Source organism: Orcinus orca, chromosome 21, assembly GCF_937001465.1.
Source record: "Orcinus orca chromosome 21, mOrcOrc1.1, whole genome shotgun sequence".
NCBI classification, from domain to species: Eukaryota; Metazoa; Chordata; class Mammalia; order Artiodactyla; family Delphinidae; genus Orcinus; species Orcinus orca.
In genome coordinates this window covers 9291012-9305831 of record NC_064579.1, presented here as the reverse complement: position 1 = coordinate 9305831, position 14820 = coordinate 9291012, and the positions used below count along the sequence as shown (strand labels likewise).

Genomic DNA, 14820 nt, shown 5'->3' with positions numbered 1-14820 from the left:
CAGCTGGGGCAAGGAGGCTGCAGCTCGGGTCCCAGCTGTGCAGGAGTTTGCAGGCCATCTAAGGGGAGGGTGCTGTGTCTCCAGCAGGCTTTGCCTGGGGAGGCGACAGCGGGGCGGGAGGGTGGAAGCCGCTGGTTCTGACTGAGCAGGGCTGAGTTAACAGGGCTCCCCTTGTTACTTCTGGCATAGATGCCCTTTTCCAGGGCAGTGGCAGAGAGAGAGCTGAGAGGTTTGCCAGAGGGCTTAGACAAAAAAATGTCCCCCTTGTCCTGGTCCCAGCGTGTCTGTGGCTGCGCCTTAAGAGAGTGGGTACCTTGGATAGCGTCAGGGGGCTTAGAGTTGGAGAAAAAAGGAAGAGCTCAAAGTGGGTCAGTAGCCTCTGCTCTGCCATCAGCCCAACCTCACTAGTGCAGCTGGAATGTATTTGTTCGCAGGTGAAAATCAATGTTTCTTCAGAATACATGGTGATGGGGCACTGGTGAGAAAGCCTGGGGAGGTTTGCCCAAGAAAACGCTTCTGGGCTGTCAAGAAGTCGGTCACTCAGTTGAGAGGACTTTTTAGGTGGGAACTGAGAGCTGTCACAAAGGACCCACATGAGAAATCTCGTAACAGCAGGATCTCCAAGGAGCAGGCTGGGCTGCTTCGGAACATAACTCCCGTATGTGGACTCTCACCTGCTCTTACCCCTAAAGGACCAGCTCTGCTGCTTCCCCCCACTTTTGGGTTTTAAGAAACTTTGCATCTAACAGGCAACCTCTCCCAGATTGAAAATTATGCTGAAGATGGTCCATAAAAAGCCAAATCGAGCTACACGGACCATCTCAATTTTGAAGACTAAAGGACTTGCACTCCATTCCTCACTCACCACTGCCGCCATAGACTCATTGTAGTAGGTTTAGCTTCCTGGTTTCTGTCAATTTCATTGCGGGTCCAGAGGCCCTGGATCCGCTTCTTCCCCAGTCTCACTGACCCTGCGCGTGGAGTTGCCGGTTTGGTTTAATTTGGGGGGCTGGCACCTTGCCCGTTCCCCCCCTGACAGACCTGCAGTATTTTTTTTTTTTTTTTTTAGTTTTATTCATTTTATTTGTATATGTCAAAATACATTTTTATTTCCAAAATAGTGGGTTTTGCAACTAGTTTCATGCAGAAACAAGGTCTGCTCAATACTACCAATAAAATCAATATAGCACAGTAGCTGTTCAGTTTTAGATACAAAGAATAAATAACCTAAATACAAAACACTAAAATATTAGAAACATGTATTTAATCATTCTTCACAGGCATCCAAACTTCACAAATATAATCCTTAGCATGCCTAACTGTTGTGCAACCAGAACATGTTGCAGTCACTCAAACTGACCAATTATCTGTATATTTTACGTCCACATAAGACCATGGAAATTCTTTATATTCAGACCAACCATTCATACAGTTCAAATATAACCAAAAATAAAATTCCCACAACTATCCTTGTACCTTTAAAAATCAAGAATCCTGAGCTTGGTAGTAAGAGCATAACCTTATATCTTCATAAAACCAATCAAGAAAGAGAGGACTTAAAATCCTGCTTACCAAAACACCTTTTCCCAACCCCAAAGTAATCTAAAATAGGCAGTAGAACACAATGACCTTTTAAAATGAAGGGGGTACAAATTCACATTTAATATAGTATACAATACAATCAATAATACAATTAGCTACTATAAGCTTTACAATGTACAATTTATTCAAATGGCTGAACTGTTCAGTGGTTAAGGAGACAGTTATGTGCCAGAAAGATAGAGTATTTTTTGCATGGTTTAATGAAAATATAAAAGCTATTTGTCCAAATAAAAGCCATCTTCATATGTACTTGGTTTTGCTTTTTTTTTAAAAAAAGGCCACTGAAATGTATAAAATGGTCTGAACATGATGGTGGTATCAAAGTCAATGCCTCTTCACATGGCAATAACAGTGCATTTAACACGAACTCACGTTAAGTCTGCAAATGATTTCATAGCATTACTTTGGCTAGCACAACAGTTATAGACAGCACTCAGATAAATACAGGTATGTGAAATGTGAAGTAATTACCTTATGGAACTTTAATTATGGTTGAATACTATCAAATGAAAACTGCAAATAAAAGTAAAAGCATTTTACAGTAGAAAACTTTTGTAAAGATAGGGCTCCACATAAACGTGTTATTTTAAAAGTCTTTATATCACATTGTTAGCAAATTTTGTTTTTAACACTATTATGGAGTAGCCTACTTTGCATTAACAGACATTTGAAATAAGAAAACAGTCAAGCATGCCATGTGGTGGTCTAAAAATCAAAACAATACACTTATTTATATATACAGCATCACTCAGTACCTGCTAAAATGAATGTGAAGATTAAAGAATCTAACATCTTATACTACAATAATAAAAAACAAACAAAACAAAAGTGACCAATGAAGGCAGAAAACAGGACTTAAAAGAATCTAATCTCAACTGACTTTAAAGCATTCATATAAGGAATAAATGCATATTGCACAAACAGTGAAAGCAAATGTTCCACCAAGCAATTCAGTTCCAGGTGGGGGACAACACAGCATTAGCCTAATATATGACAATGATCTCAGAAGAGCAAGTGTTCTTTTCTGTAAATGAGAAAGCTGTGAGACAGGAGAAGGGTCTGCCACATGAAGAGTTAGAAGGAAAAAATACAAACCCAAACTCAGATGAAAAGCAAAAAAAAAAATAAAAATTAAATATCGAAAAACTGGAAACTGTGGCACATCAAAAAATGCTGAATAACTGTCTTCTGTGAGAGCTGAGTTTTTGTTGACACAAAAGTATTTATGTACAACTAAGGCTTACTGGTTAAATATCTGAGGCATATCTGGCCTTGAACACTTTCCTTATATGCTGGAGCTGTAAACAAGTTTTCTCAGTCATAAAAAAAAATCTTCTCAGCAGCTGCATTAACATGAAACAATGGTCTTGATACAAGGAAAAAAAAAAAAAAAAAAAAAGAAAAACACCAGAAAATTAAACAAAACAAAACTCCTAGATAAGAGGGCATTTGGCAGGATATCCAAAAATGACAGTCTCCAAGGATTCTTCCCAGGCTTCCAGTGACTGTCAATTATGGTCCACTGGGTTACTAATATGTGCAATTCCAATTACTTGCTGCTTTTTCTTTTTTTATTTGGAAAGTTTGCTTATAACTCTGATCAAGGCCCCATTTTCATCCTTTAGCCTCTGGTTGTCTGCTTTTAGGTCTGGTAACATTTTGAGCTCTTCTTCCATTTCAGATATTCTTCTTTCTAGAGCTCTTCGTTCCCTTTTTTCCATTTCCAGTAGTGACCTATCAGCAAATCTTTCTTGTCTCTGGGTGGCCTTTTCCAATTGTAATTTAAGATCTGTCAGTTCCATATTTGTATCATGTAGTTGTGCTTTCAGCTTTTCATTTTCAGCTAGAATTTGTTCATAAAGCTTTTTAAAGTCAGTTGAATCATCCTTTTCTAGCCTGCTACTGTAAGGTTTTCTTTCTTCTGAGTAACTGTATGATCCAGAGCGACCCAGCAAGGAATCATACCGATCACTAGCTGATGTAGAACTGATTTCATATCTAGAAATGGAATCCGTCTGAGTTTCTTTCTTATTGGATCCCTCTTCTGTATCAGATTGTTGTTCTTGTTCATTTTCATCACTATCTTGTGTCCAGAATGAAACTCCTGTAGATCTTCTTTTCTCTCTTGGTCGTCGTCGTTCTCTGATTGATTTAGGTTGTGATTTATCTTCTCCCTCTTTTTCTTCTTCTCTCTTTTCTCCCTCTCTTTCATTTTCCTTTGTTAATCCTCTGGAGTAAGCAGAAGTTATACCTACAAGACTATTTGGCCTGTTTAGTTGACTTGAAGCATAGAGTGAACTGCTCATGGTAGAAAGTGAAGAGGATGGAGTGGTTGAACTTGAAGTTGATACTGGTCTGTAGCGTTGATAAGTCTCATCATATGTTCTGGAGTACTTTTGTTTATATTCATCTTCTCTAGATGTTTCTGACTCCTTCTTTTCTTCTTGCTTCTCTTTATCCTGTTTTTCTTTTTCTTCTTTTTCTTTTTCTTCATTTTCTTGTTCTCTGGTTCGGGTAGAACGACTCCTTCCTATCGTTTTCTCAGCTTCCTGAAGATCAGTCAATGTCACCCCCTGTGTTGATCTTCTAGACTGTCTTGCTTGTCTAGATCTTGCTTTTCTTTGGGATTCAGACTCTTCATCTCTAACAGGAGTGAGGTATGATCTGCGTCTCTCCCTGACCTCTGAAGTGGAGGAGACAGTGCCAGCAGTAGTTGTAGTCAGGGTTGTGGTAGAGGCTGCAGCATTTACAACAGTTGGAGCAACAGGAATGGTCACTGCCGTAGGAACACTGTCCTTTTCTTTTTCAGTACTATCCTCAGCCCACAAACGATTTGAGGTACTTTTATGATAAGCTGATCCTTCATTAATTGAGCTATTCTTTTTGAGATCATCTTCCCATTTTCTTCTTGTATATGAACTACTTGTTCGCAAACTTGAAGAATCTCTGTTTTCTTTCTCTTCAATGTCAGATGTACTGGCTAGTCGTCTTGGTATTGTAGGTGCAACATATGCAAGCCTAGTTCCTTTACTATCTTTCTCCTTTTCTTTATTATCCAAAGAGGAGGAAAGTCTGGGACTTGAAGCTGAACGCATAACACCTGCAGTGTCTTTTTCTTTCTGAGCCTCTTTAGATGCTGTGATTTCTGCAAGTGCGCCATAACTACCAGTCTTTCTAAGTCCTAACCTCCAAGATGCAGGAGACTCATCTTTTCTCTCTTCTTCTTTGGGAGAAATTTTTGTAGCTGAAGTTGGAAACTTTTTAATAGGTGATGTAGGTGTTGCCTGACCAGATGACACAGTAGGTGTTGTAACAGCTACAGGAGCTGCTTGAGTACTAGAAGTATTGGCATTAGTTACAGAAGCCATGGATTTTGTCTTATCTGTTTCAGCTTCTGATTCTGAGTCATCTTCCTCATCTTCTTCACTAGAGCAACTAGATTCATCTTTTTTTCCTTCTTCTTCATCATCAACCTTTTCTTGTTCCAGAGATTCAATACGGGATGCATTTTTCTCAGGCTCAATAATCAATGTCTCTTTGTTTTTAAAGGTTTTCTGTGATTGATTATTGTCCATATTGGCTGTTGATTCAATCAGTGGAGACTTCTTCTCCCGTTTTTCACTATGGAGCAGATTTTGTTTCTTTTGCAACTCTTCTAAATATCCTAAAATGTCTTCATCTGCTACATCAAAGGCTGTCTGGCCCACTTTGTTGACCATCTCCATATCACACAGACTGTCCACTAAAATTCGACATGCTTCTTCTTTACCCCAATGAGCTGCAGCATGAAGAGGTGTCCAGCCATCATAATCTTTAATATTAACATCATAGCCCGCCTGTATTAAAAGTTTTAAAACTTCTGTATAGCCTTTAGCGGCTGCAACATGAAGTGCTGTACCTCCAGATTTTGCATGCCGGACATCATTTATATGGCCACTATTTAGCCATTGTCTTGCATCTCTAAGCATTATTCGTTCTTCTTCTTTTCGAGCTGCTTCTATATCAACCCCTTGCCGATTAACTTCATTTTGAAGTAGCTCTTCCATTGCCTCCTCCTCAGCAATATCTAAAGGTGTGTCTCCTTCACTGTTGACAGCTCCTACATGTGCTCCCTGACCAATCAAAAACTCTGCAATATCAAGATATCCACAAGAAGCAGCTGCATGTAGTGGTATCCAGCCTTCATTATCAGGTTGATTAATATTTGCTCCATTTTCTACCAGAAACTTCACCATATCAACATTGTCATCAATGCAAGCCTGGTGCAGGGCAGTGAGTCCGTCCACATTGGCGTAATTGATATCAGCGCCGCGGTGCAGCAGCTTGAGGACCTCGTCCGTGTCGCCGCTGGAGCAAGCAGCCAGGAAGACGGCGCCATCATCGAACTTCACCTTGGTCTTCTGGCGCTTCACCACGGGAGGCTCGAGGTCCGTCTCGGAGCCGATCCAGCGCTTCAGCTGCTCGTTCCGCTTCTGCTTCGCGTCCGCCATCTTCATCCCCTCTCCTGCCGCCGGGTCTTCTTATCGCGAGGGGGGGAAAGGGGAGGCGGAGAGGGAAGAGAGGGGAGGCAGGGGGTGTGTGACTGTTTCTCCAGACCTGCAGTATTCAGTGCTCATTTTGCATCTGTCATTATCTTTTGTATGCAAGGCAGTTTAACATGCACTAAATGCAAATGGGCAATGTATACTCTGCGTTTTATTAACTCTCACTTGAGCCTGTTGTTGCCATAGATGGCTCTGCCTTGCCAGGATTCATCAGCAAGACCCTCAGTACTTGGTTTCCTCTGCTTGCCCCTTCTCATTTCTGAAAGCTGCTTGTATCCGAGGTCTATTTTCTGCAGAGGCCACTGTGCCCTCCTCCTCTGGCTCGTGAAGTGATGGGTACACCCACACTCCAGATGGCAAAATCTTTATGGGACAGTGTACTTCAATCATGACCCAGATTTGGAGGCGGGGGTCGGGGGAGAGTGGAGAGAAAGGTTTCTTGTGCACCTGTCACCTACCTTATAAGTGAATATTTCAGCAGATAGAGAACAATGAAAATATTTCCTGATAGGTAAATGCAAATGTTGCTGCCTAGACAGGAACATTAAATCCTTTCCCCCCATTTAAACATTTTTTTTTTTTTTTTTGCGGTACGCGGGCCTCTCACCGTTATGGCCTCTCTGGTTGCGGAGCACAGGCTCCGGACGCGCAGGCTCAGCGGCCATGGCTCACGGGCCTAGCCGCTCCGCGGCATGTGGGATCTTCCCGGACCGGGGCACGAACCCGTGTCCCCTGCATCGGCAGGCGGACTCTCAACCACTGCGCCACCAGGGAAGCCCCCCATTTAAACATTTTTAACAGGACCTAGTCTTGCAATAATTTCACTCGCTTTGCAAAAGTGTTCAATATGCTAAATGAAAATGGTCATTCGATTTATTCTCTCAGTAGGAATCCTTGTAAGGTACAAGGGAGGTGGGGCATTGCCTACTGAAAATTAAATTGAGTCTCTGGGCGCAATGGCAAAAGATCTTGGAATTCTTGACTGCCAGGGCAAGTAGATTGACATTCAAAGGTCATCGGGGTTAATATGCCTCCTTAAATACTCACCTTACTCCTTAGGGTGGCTTCAAGTAATGCGACAGATTTTAATTCTGACTTTTGGGTGAGAATTGGAAGTAGTAAATCAAGGGAAAATGCATTCTTATAATATTTTCTTGGAGACGTAGCCAGTGAATATTTCTGGTTTGAGGACAAGGGGGTATCCACAGTTGAATGTCAGACACAGGGCTGGGGGAGACACATCGTGCTAGCAGAGTGCATCTGTCAAGGTCCTGGAAGGTTGGAATGGCTGTAATTGCTTCAAAGCTGTGGCTGTATTTGAGAGGGCAGTCAGAACCCACAGCCATACAGCACAAAGGTCTACTACTTTATATATTTAAAATCATACTCCATCCTATCAACTTTGATTTCAGCAGGACTTCCGTGTGTGGAATTTAAAGTTCCCTTTTTTTGTTTCATAATATATTATCCATGAGGATGTTGATAATTTGAGAATGTTCCAAATTATCCTTGGTGTAAGCTCAGTGATAAGGCTTAGCTCCTGTTTTGTGGTTACTGTAACTCTCAGTTGCTTTATGATTTCTGGAAGTGGTTGACCCAGCAAGGCAAAGCCTTGTGCAAATTAAATAGGAGAATTAAAATTTAAAAAAGAATCAAACAAACACTTGAGGGATTTGATTTCATAAGTTTGAGGGTTACTTATTTTGTTTGTGTCAAAACAAAACTGTGAGGCAGGGCAGTTGAGTGAGGTTATTTTAGGTCCTTTGTACTCGAGTGACGTATAGGCTATCCAGTAATCATTTTTTAAAAAATTAAGTTATTTATTTATTTTTGGCTGCATTGTGTCTTCGTTGTTGGGTCTTCATTGCTGCGCGCAGGCTTTCTCTAGTTGAGGCGAGCTGGGTCCACTCTTCGTTGCGGTGCGCGGGCTTCTCATTGAGGTGGCTTCCCTTGTTGCAGAGCTCGGGCTCTAGAGCACAGGCTCAGTAGTTGTGGCGCACGGGCTTAGTTGTTCTGCGGCATGTGAGATCTTCCCGGACCAGGGCTCGAACCCGTGTCCCCTGCATTGGCAGGTGGATTCTCAACCACTGCGCCACCAGGGAAGTCCCAGTAATCATTTTTCAAAACAAAAATAGTATTTCTTCTGAATAAAAAAAAATCAGTGCTTGTTTAGAGTTTGACGGTTAGGATCTCCAGTTGCTGAGTGGACATGTGGAAGTCTGCATTATTAGAAATGGGGTCCTCGTTCAGAGATTGTATGTTGGTGGGCGGTATTATTCTGGACTTTCCAGAGAAACAGAATAAATGGAAGAGGGAGGGAGGGAGGGAGGGAGAGAGATAGAGAGAGAGAGAGAGAAGTGAGATTTATTATAAAGAAATAGTCCATGTGATTATGGAGGCTGAGCAGTTCCAAGATCTGCAGTTGGTAAGCTGGAGACTTAAGAGAGCTTGGAGTACAGTTCCAGTCTGAGTCCAAAGGCCTGACAACCAGCAGAGCGGATGGTGTATTTTCCATTCTGACCCCAAGTCCTAGGACAGGAGAAGACCACTATCCCAGCTAGAAGACAGTCAGATAAGGAGAGAAAATTCTCTCTTACTCTGCCTTTTTGTTCTATTCAGCCCTTGGACAGATGGGGTGATGCCTACCCACCTAGGGAGGGCAATCTGCTTTACACAGTCTGTGGATTCAAATGTTAATCTCATCCAGAAACACCCTCACAGACGCCCAGAGTAATGTTTAATCAAATATCCGGACACCCTGTGGCCCAGTCAAGATAACACATTAAATGAATCATCATGAGGGTATTGTAGAGGCTTGGCTCCATGTGTCAGCTCTGCAGTGTCTAGTAAAATCCCTGGAAAATAATTTCTTAAAGCTGTACCCTGCTTAGTGGGGTGATATGATCCCATAAATTGCAATCTTAAAAACACCCAAAAGAAAGAACTGTTTCAAAGAGACAGGATACACTTTCATCTGCTCTTGTTTTCCCAACTCATACCGGCTCTGCCTACATCTCAGACCATTCATTTTTTATTAAAGATTCACATAATTGGAGAAGGTTGAAACAGCGCCCAGGATTCAGGATAGTATATGATCTACTAATCCTTTCAGTGGGCAACCGGACTCTCCTTCAGTATACCTTTGCGAGATAAGTTTCTCATGGCAGCCGTTGCTGCGGGGCCAGAATTTAATTATCACACACTCTTGCATGAATAGATGCAAATGCAGCTGTACCAGGTCAAGGATACAGCCTTCAGCCTGTGCCCAGGCTTAAAAATCACCAGCACCTTCAGAAGAGAAGGGCTCTTCATATCACTAGTGTTGCCATTTTGGAAATGTCAATAATTACTGAGTGTGTCCCATGGAAGGCTTTGGTTCTGGGATATGAAGTGAGAAAGATGACATTAGTCTTGTAGGCCCCCTTGTATAGCAGGCATCCGCTTTCTGCCATCGTGTTTATATCTCTTAGGAATATTTTAAACCCCTTTGGCAACTGAACACACTTTCCACTGACTATGGGATATTAATGGGTTATATAAACAAAGAACCGGTGAAACTAATTGAAAACAGAAAAATTTAGTCAAACAGCCATTTAGAGTCCGGGGTGGGGGTAGGGGAGGAAGTGGATAGCAGGCAATAGGCAACACAATACCAGATAATCATTTTTTTAAAATATATTACCGCCAGTGAATTTATTGAATGTGTGAGCAGGTTGTCATGAAACAAAAGCAGCCAAGCTGAATGGTCAATTCAGTCAATTAGCACTGGCTTCTTTTCAGGCTCGTTCTCAGAGTTGTGCATAAATTATGCAGGGTTGGCTCCAGGCTTTTGGGCAGGTAAAACCTTTGCAAGAGAGCAGTCTCTTTGCCCTCTCAAAATGTGCTACATTTGCAATTCCTAAGGCTGTGTGATTTTCTATCATGGTAGGGTTGGACTGGAGATGAAATTCTTTGTAGTTTGAAAACCTGAAACCAATATGATTTGGAGCCAGAAAAGAATGGGCCCGGTGATTATGAATCTAGCTGTTGGGCTCTTTCAACCAGACAAAAACTTGGAAGATGAGTAAAAGGGCTGAAATCTATACACATTTCCTTGCATGTTATTAAACTGAGAAGTAAAGATTTGTGACTATTTCCCCAACCCTGTCTCCTTCAATCAGATATCAGTTCACCATCCTTGAACCCCCTTGCAATTTTGTGCTTTTTCCTCTTCCTCTTTCTTCTACTTCTTCAATCAGACACTATAGTTTTTTAAGCATTTGTGTTATTTCATTTTACTTCACCCTTCTTGTATGCAGGAATGTTCATATTTATCTTCTTATATTTCCCAGGCTCCCAGCACAATGAATTATGCATATATTTTGCAAATAAGTGAATGAATGAATGAATGTATACCCAGCTCGATTTGAACTTTACTAGGTTTCATGTAGAACAAGAGGAGTGATTCAAATTCACAAAGAGACAGTACACTCTAAAATGCTGGTAGTTGAATCTGAATGTCAAAATCACTTATTTTTTAAAACGAAGACATCCTTTTCCCTATGGTGCCTAGAGGGGCATAGTTATTTTTGAAAATGTTGGACTGACAATTCCTGCAGGTTTGTATCATATGAAGAAAAAATTCAAAATTGTAACACTTTTGTCCTAAATCAGTTGTTTTGGAGACTATCTCCTTTACTGCATGTCTTAAATTTTAACTTGTGAAACACGGCATGTATTGGGTTGGACAAAAAGTTCGTTCGGGTTCGTAACCTCTTACAGAAAAACCCAAACGAGCTTTTTGGCCAACCCAATATACAAAAAGGTTTATAAAATGTATACATCCAGTTTAAAGAATGATTGTAGAATAAACGTCCATATACCCACCACTCAGGTTCAGAAATAAACTATTACCTTAGAAGCCTTTGCGCTTTCTAAGTCTTTTCACACATCCCCCTCTTGCCCTCACAGACAACCACTAGATGTTGAGTGAAACATTCCCTGGCTATTCTTTATACTTTCAATTTCTTTTCTTTATACTTGTAATGAGTACATACCTATGAATAGACGGTCAACAGGGTCTTGCTTAGTGTTTTCTAAATTATATATAATAACGTTCTTGGAGGGAAAGATTTAATCTCATGAAGATGTCAGTTATTCCCAGATTGGATTAAATTTGTTTCCCAGATTGAACAAAATTTACATAGATTTAGTAAATTTCAATTAAAATCTGTGTTTCTGTGGAGTTTGAAAATGTGCTTCTAAAATTTATACAGAGTAGCAAAGGGTCAAAAACAGCCAAGACACTCCTGAAAAAGTGGCAGAAAGTATGTATGTGTGGAATGGGAGGCTTTACCTAACAGATACCAAGATTTCTCATAAAGCTAGAGCAATTAAGACAGTGTGGCATTGGTGCAGAGATTGACAAGTAGACCCACACAGCAAGATAGTCAGATCAGAAGCAGGTCCACGATTGTACGGGAACTTGACATACAGCAGAGGAAGCACTGCAGACCACCAGGAAGAAAGATGAACCATCTAGCAAACCATTATCCATATGGACAAAATAAAATTGGATGTCTACTTCAAACCATGCACAATAATACACGCCTATTGAATTAAATATGAATATGAAAGTTAAGAAAGTCAAAACTATAAACATTTGTGAAGAAAATATAGGAGAATATCTTTCTCAGCTCTGGCTGTGAATGACTTCCTTCACAAGATGAATTACAAAAAATACAAACATAAAGGAAAAGGTTGATAAATTCAACTACATTAAAAAATAAGAACTTCTGTTCATCAAAAGACACCATAAAGAGACAAATCATAAACTGAGAGAAGATATTTGCAGCAAATGTAGCTGGCAAAGATTTAGTATCCTGAACATATAAAAACCTCCCATGAATCATTAAGCAATAGGCAAACAACTAAATTTTAAAATGGGCAAAAGACAGGAATATAAATTTCAGAGGCGAGGTAACCTCTAACCCATAAACACATGAAAAGATGCTCAACGTCATTAGTATTCAGTGAAATGCAAATTGAAATCACAATGAAACTTTACTGCATATCTACCAGATGGGCAAAAGTTAATAAAAGGTCTCTCTCTACCATTTGTGAGAATGTGGAGAAACAGGACAGGATCTCTCATCCACTTCTAGGGTGGAATGTAAACTGGTTCAAAAAAGTGTGACTTGGGCTTCCCTGGTGGCGCAGTGGTTGAGAGTCCTCCTGCCGATGTAGGGGACGCGGGTTCGAGCCCTGGTCCGGGAAGATCCCACATGCCATGGAGCGGCTGGGCCCGTGAGCCATGGCCGCTGAGCCTGCACGTCCGGAGCCTGTGCTCCGCAACGGGAGAGGCCACAACAGTGAGAGGCCCACGTACCACAAAAAAAAAATAATAATAATAATTTTTCTCTTATTCTTGTAATTTGCTGTTATTATCATGGAAATCATATCTTCTTAAGACTGTAGAAAATTCTCCCTTCTGGTTGTTTTAATAAAAGATTGTATTTAGGGATGTCAATTGAAACTTGATTGTGAGCTACATTTGAATTAGGGAGCCAGAAGAAATGAACTTAAGATTAACCAGTGTTCAGAAAGACAGAAATCATCTTACTATGACCACTAAGGCTTGGTCCCGAGACAAGTCATTTTATTTCCACCCATGGCAAAGAGAGCTTTCAGAGAATGACTCCAGGCAGACTAGAGGTATTATATCTCTCAGTGCATTTCTTCTCATTCTCTTTTTCTTAGAAGACCATCTCAAAACTTTAGGAGACTTTTGGGGGCTTTTCTTTGGGCTGTCTGTATTACTGAATTCCCCAGTGTGTCAAAGAAAAAGCTGTAGAATCATAGAATGAGAATTAGAGAATATTGCTTAAATGGAAAAAAAGCTCTTCTAGTGTGTTTTTCGATAGCTCATGGATCCCTCTTTTTCTCTGCACTTTTATGTCCCTTAGCTTTGTGCCTTAATACTATCTAATGCGCCATCCTGTATATGAAACATTTCTAGGAACTGACCTAGACTGACTCCTCATCTACTGGCCCCTCTGCAGGATTAAGTTTTGTCACGGATGGTTCAGAAAGAATTTAAAGTGATTAAACTATGTCATGTGATCGAGTTTACAAAAGGGACCTGCTGATACGAATGAAATGGACTTTAATTCTATCATTAGGATGAAATATCTTTAACTCCCAAACAGATATTAATATCATTTCTGCTCAAAAATCACTGCAGAACTTTTCATGCCGTAACATCACCCATAGAATTCCAATTTGCTGTAGGTATTACAAGCATCATTGAATCTTCTGGGCCAAGAAAACCCCCAAACAAACCACCAAACCACCAAACCTGTGCCAGGGCTCTCTGCAGCCTGGATCAGTAGAGATTTTCTCTTGTTCTGGACTGCAGTAAAAAGTTCCCTCCTTGGTACCTAAGTCACAGCAACACATCCACAATGCCATGTGTTGGTTTCAAAAAGCTCACCCAAGCACTGGGCCATTTTTTGTAGTAGTGGTAGAGGATATAAAGTAGAGCAACTTGTCTTTCACTTTGGAGGATAACCAGTCTAGACCACTGCACTTCCAGACAGTTCACTGAGTTGAATCATCTTGGCGTTCATCGCCCATCTTCTCTCACAACTGTGTCTAAGCAAGGCATTTAAGGTACCTGCTGCTTCTTGTTCACCATGTTGTATTCATGTGATGTTACTAATAACGTGGACCAGTATGATGTTCTAGGAAATGGGGAGACCATCAGAATCCCTGTGAACAAAAATATGGCAAAAGTTTGGATAGTGGATGTGGCCCTGGATCGAGAGAGTGAAGTTATATTTCTGACCAAAAAGAGAAAGTAATCCACTTCTGGTGATTTCTGTTCCACACTTTAGAGAACGAAGCATTTTCCACATCAGTGCTACATACCAGGTGCTTCACTTTGTGTTGACTTGCTCCAGTAAAGAGACCATGTTTGGAATAGCAGGTCGATTTTACGATTAAGTTTATGATAATTTACTGTCCTTCTTCAAGACCCATCTGCCTTTTGCACAAGCCAAGCCAGAGAGTTAAAGGGAATGGTAAGAATCCTCACCCCTGAATCTTTCAAGTTATTGGTAGTGGCACTAATTTCTAATACTCCAGTATTGGTTCTGGTTCACTATTGTGATCAAGAGATGGGACCCTATGGTCCTCCTTTATGTGCTTCTTACAGTCTAGTCCTCCACCATTGGCCAGAGAACTAGTGAAGGTGTTTTGCTAGTTTTTGACCATCCTATTTCAACTCTATATTTAACTATTCTGGGAGAAATAGCCATAGGATGAACTAGACCCATTATGAAATAGACTGGGGCCAAAATTTGCTATCAAACCCACATAAGCTCTGGTAGACCTCAGAATATCTGAGGGACTTATGCTTCAGTAAGTTTGACGTATTAGATATCTGGGGAGGGAGTATCTTCAAATTAAAAAAATGGGAGTCTCATTAAAAAAGATTTTATTGCATAGTTGGGCTCTCAAGATGTAAGGAGATCTTCATGGGGCAAGGAAAAAGGAAAGGAGGAAATAATATAAGCTGAAACTAAAATTGTAAACAGTGAGCACATTTGAAGAGGTTCTCTTCAGGGGTTTTACATCACCTGCATAACTTTCCTCTGTGGCCCTGTTTTTCTGAGGACATGTGAATATACCTTTC

The 14820-nt window shown here is 40.8% G+C and overlaps 1 protein-coding gene across 1 annotated transcript; it reads right to left on the bottom strand.

The window, feature by feature from the left end:
* Positions 1-1103: 1103 nt before the first annotated feature.
* LOC125962845 (protein phosphatase 1 regulatory subunit 12A-like) lies at positions 1104-6186 on the bottom strand. The gene has a single exon (XM_049704298.1). The coding sequence runs from the start codon at positions 6096-6098 to the stop codon at positions 3174-3176; it is 2925 nt and encodes a 974-aa protein (XP_049560255.1). The 5' UTR covers positions 6099-6186; the 3' UTR covers positions 1104-3173.
* Positions 6187-14820: the final 8634 nt, after the last annotated feature.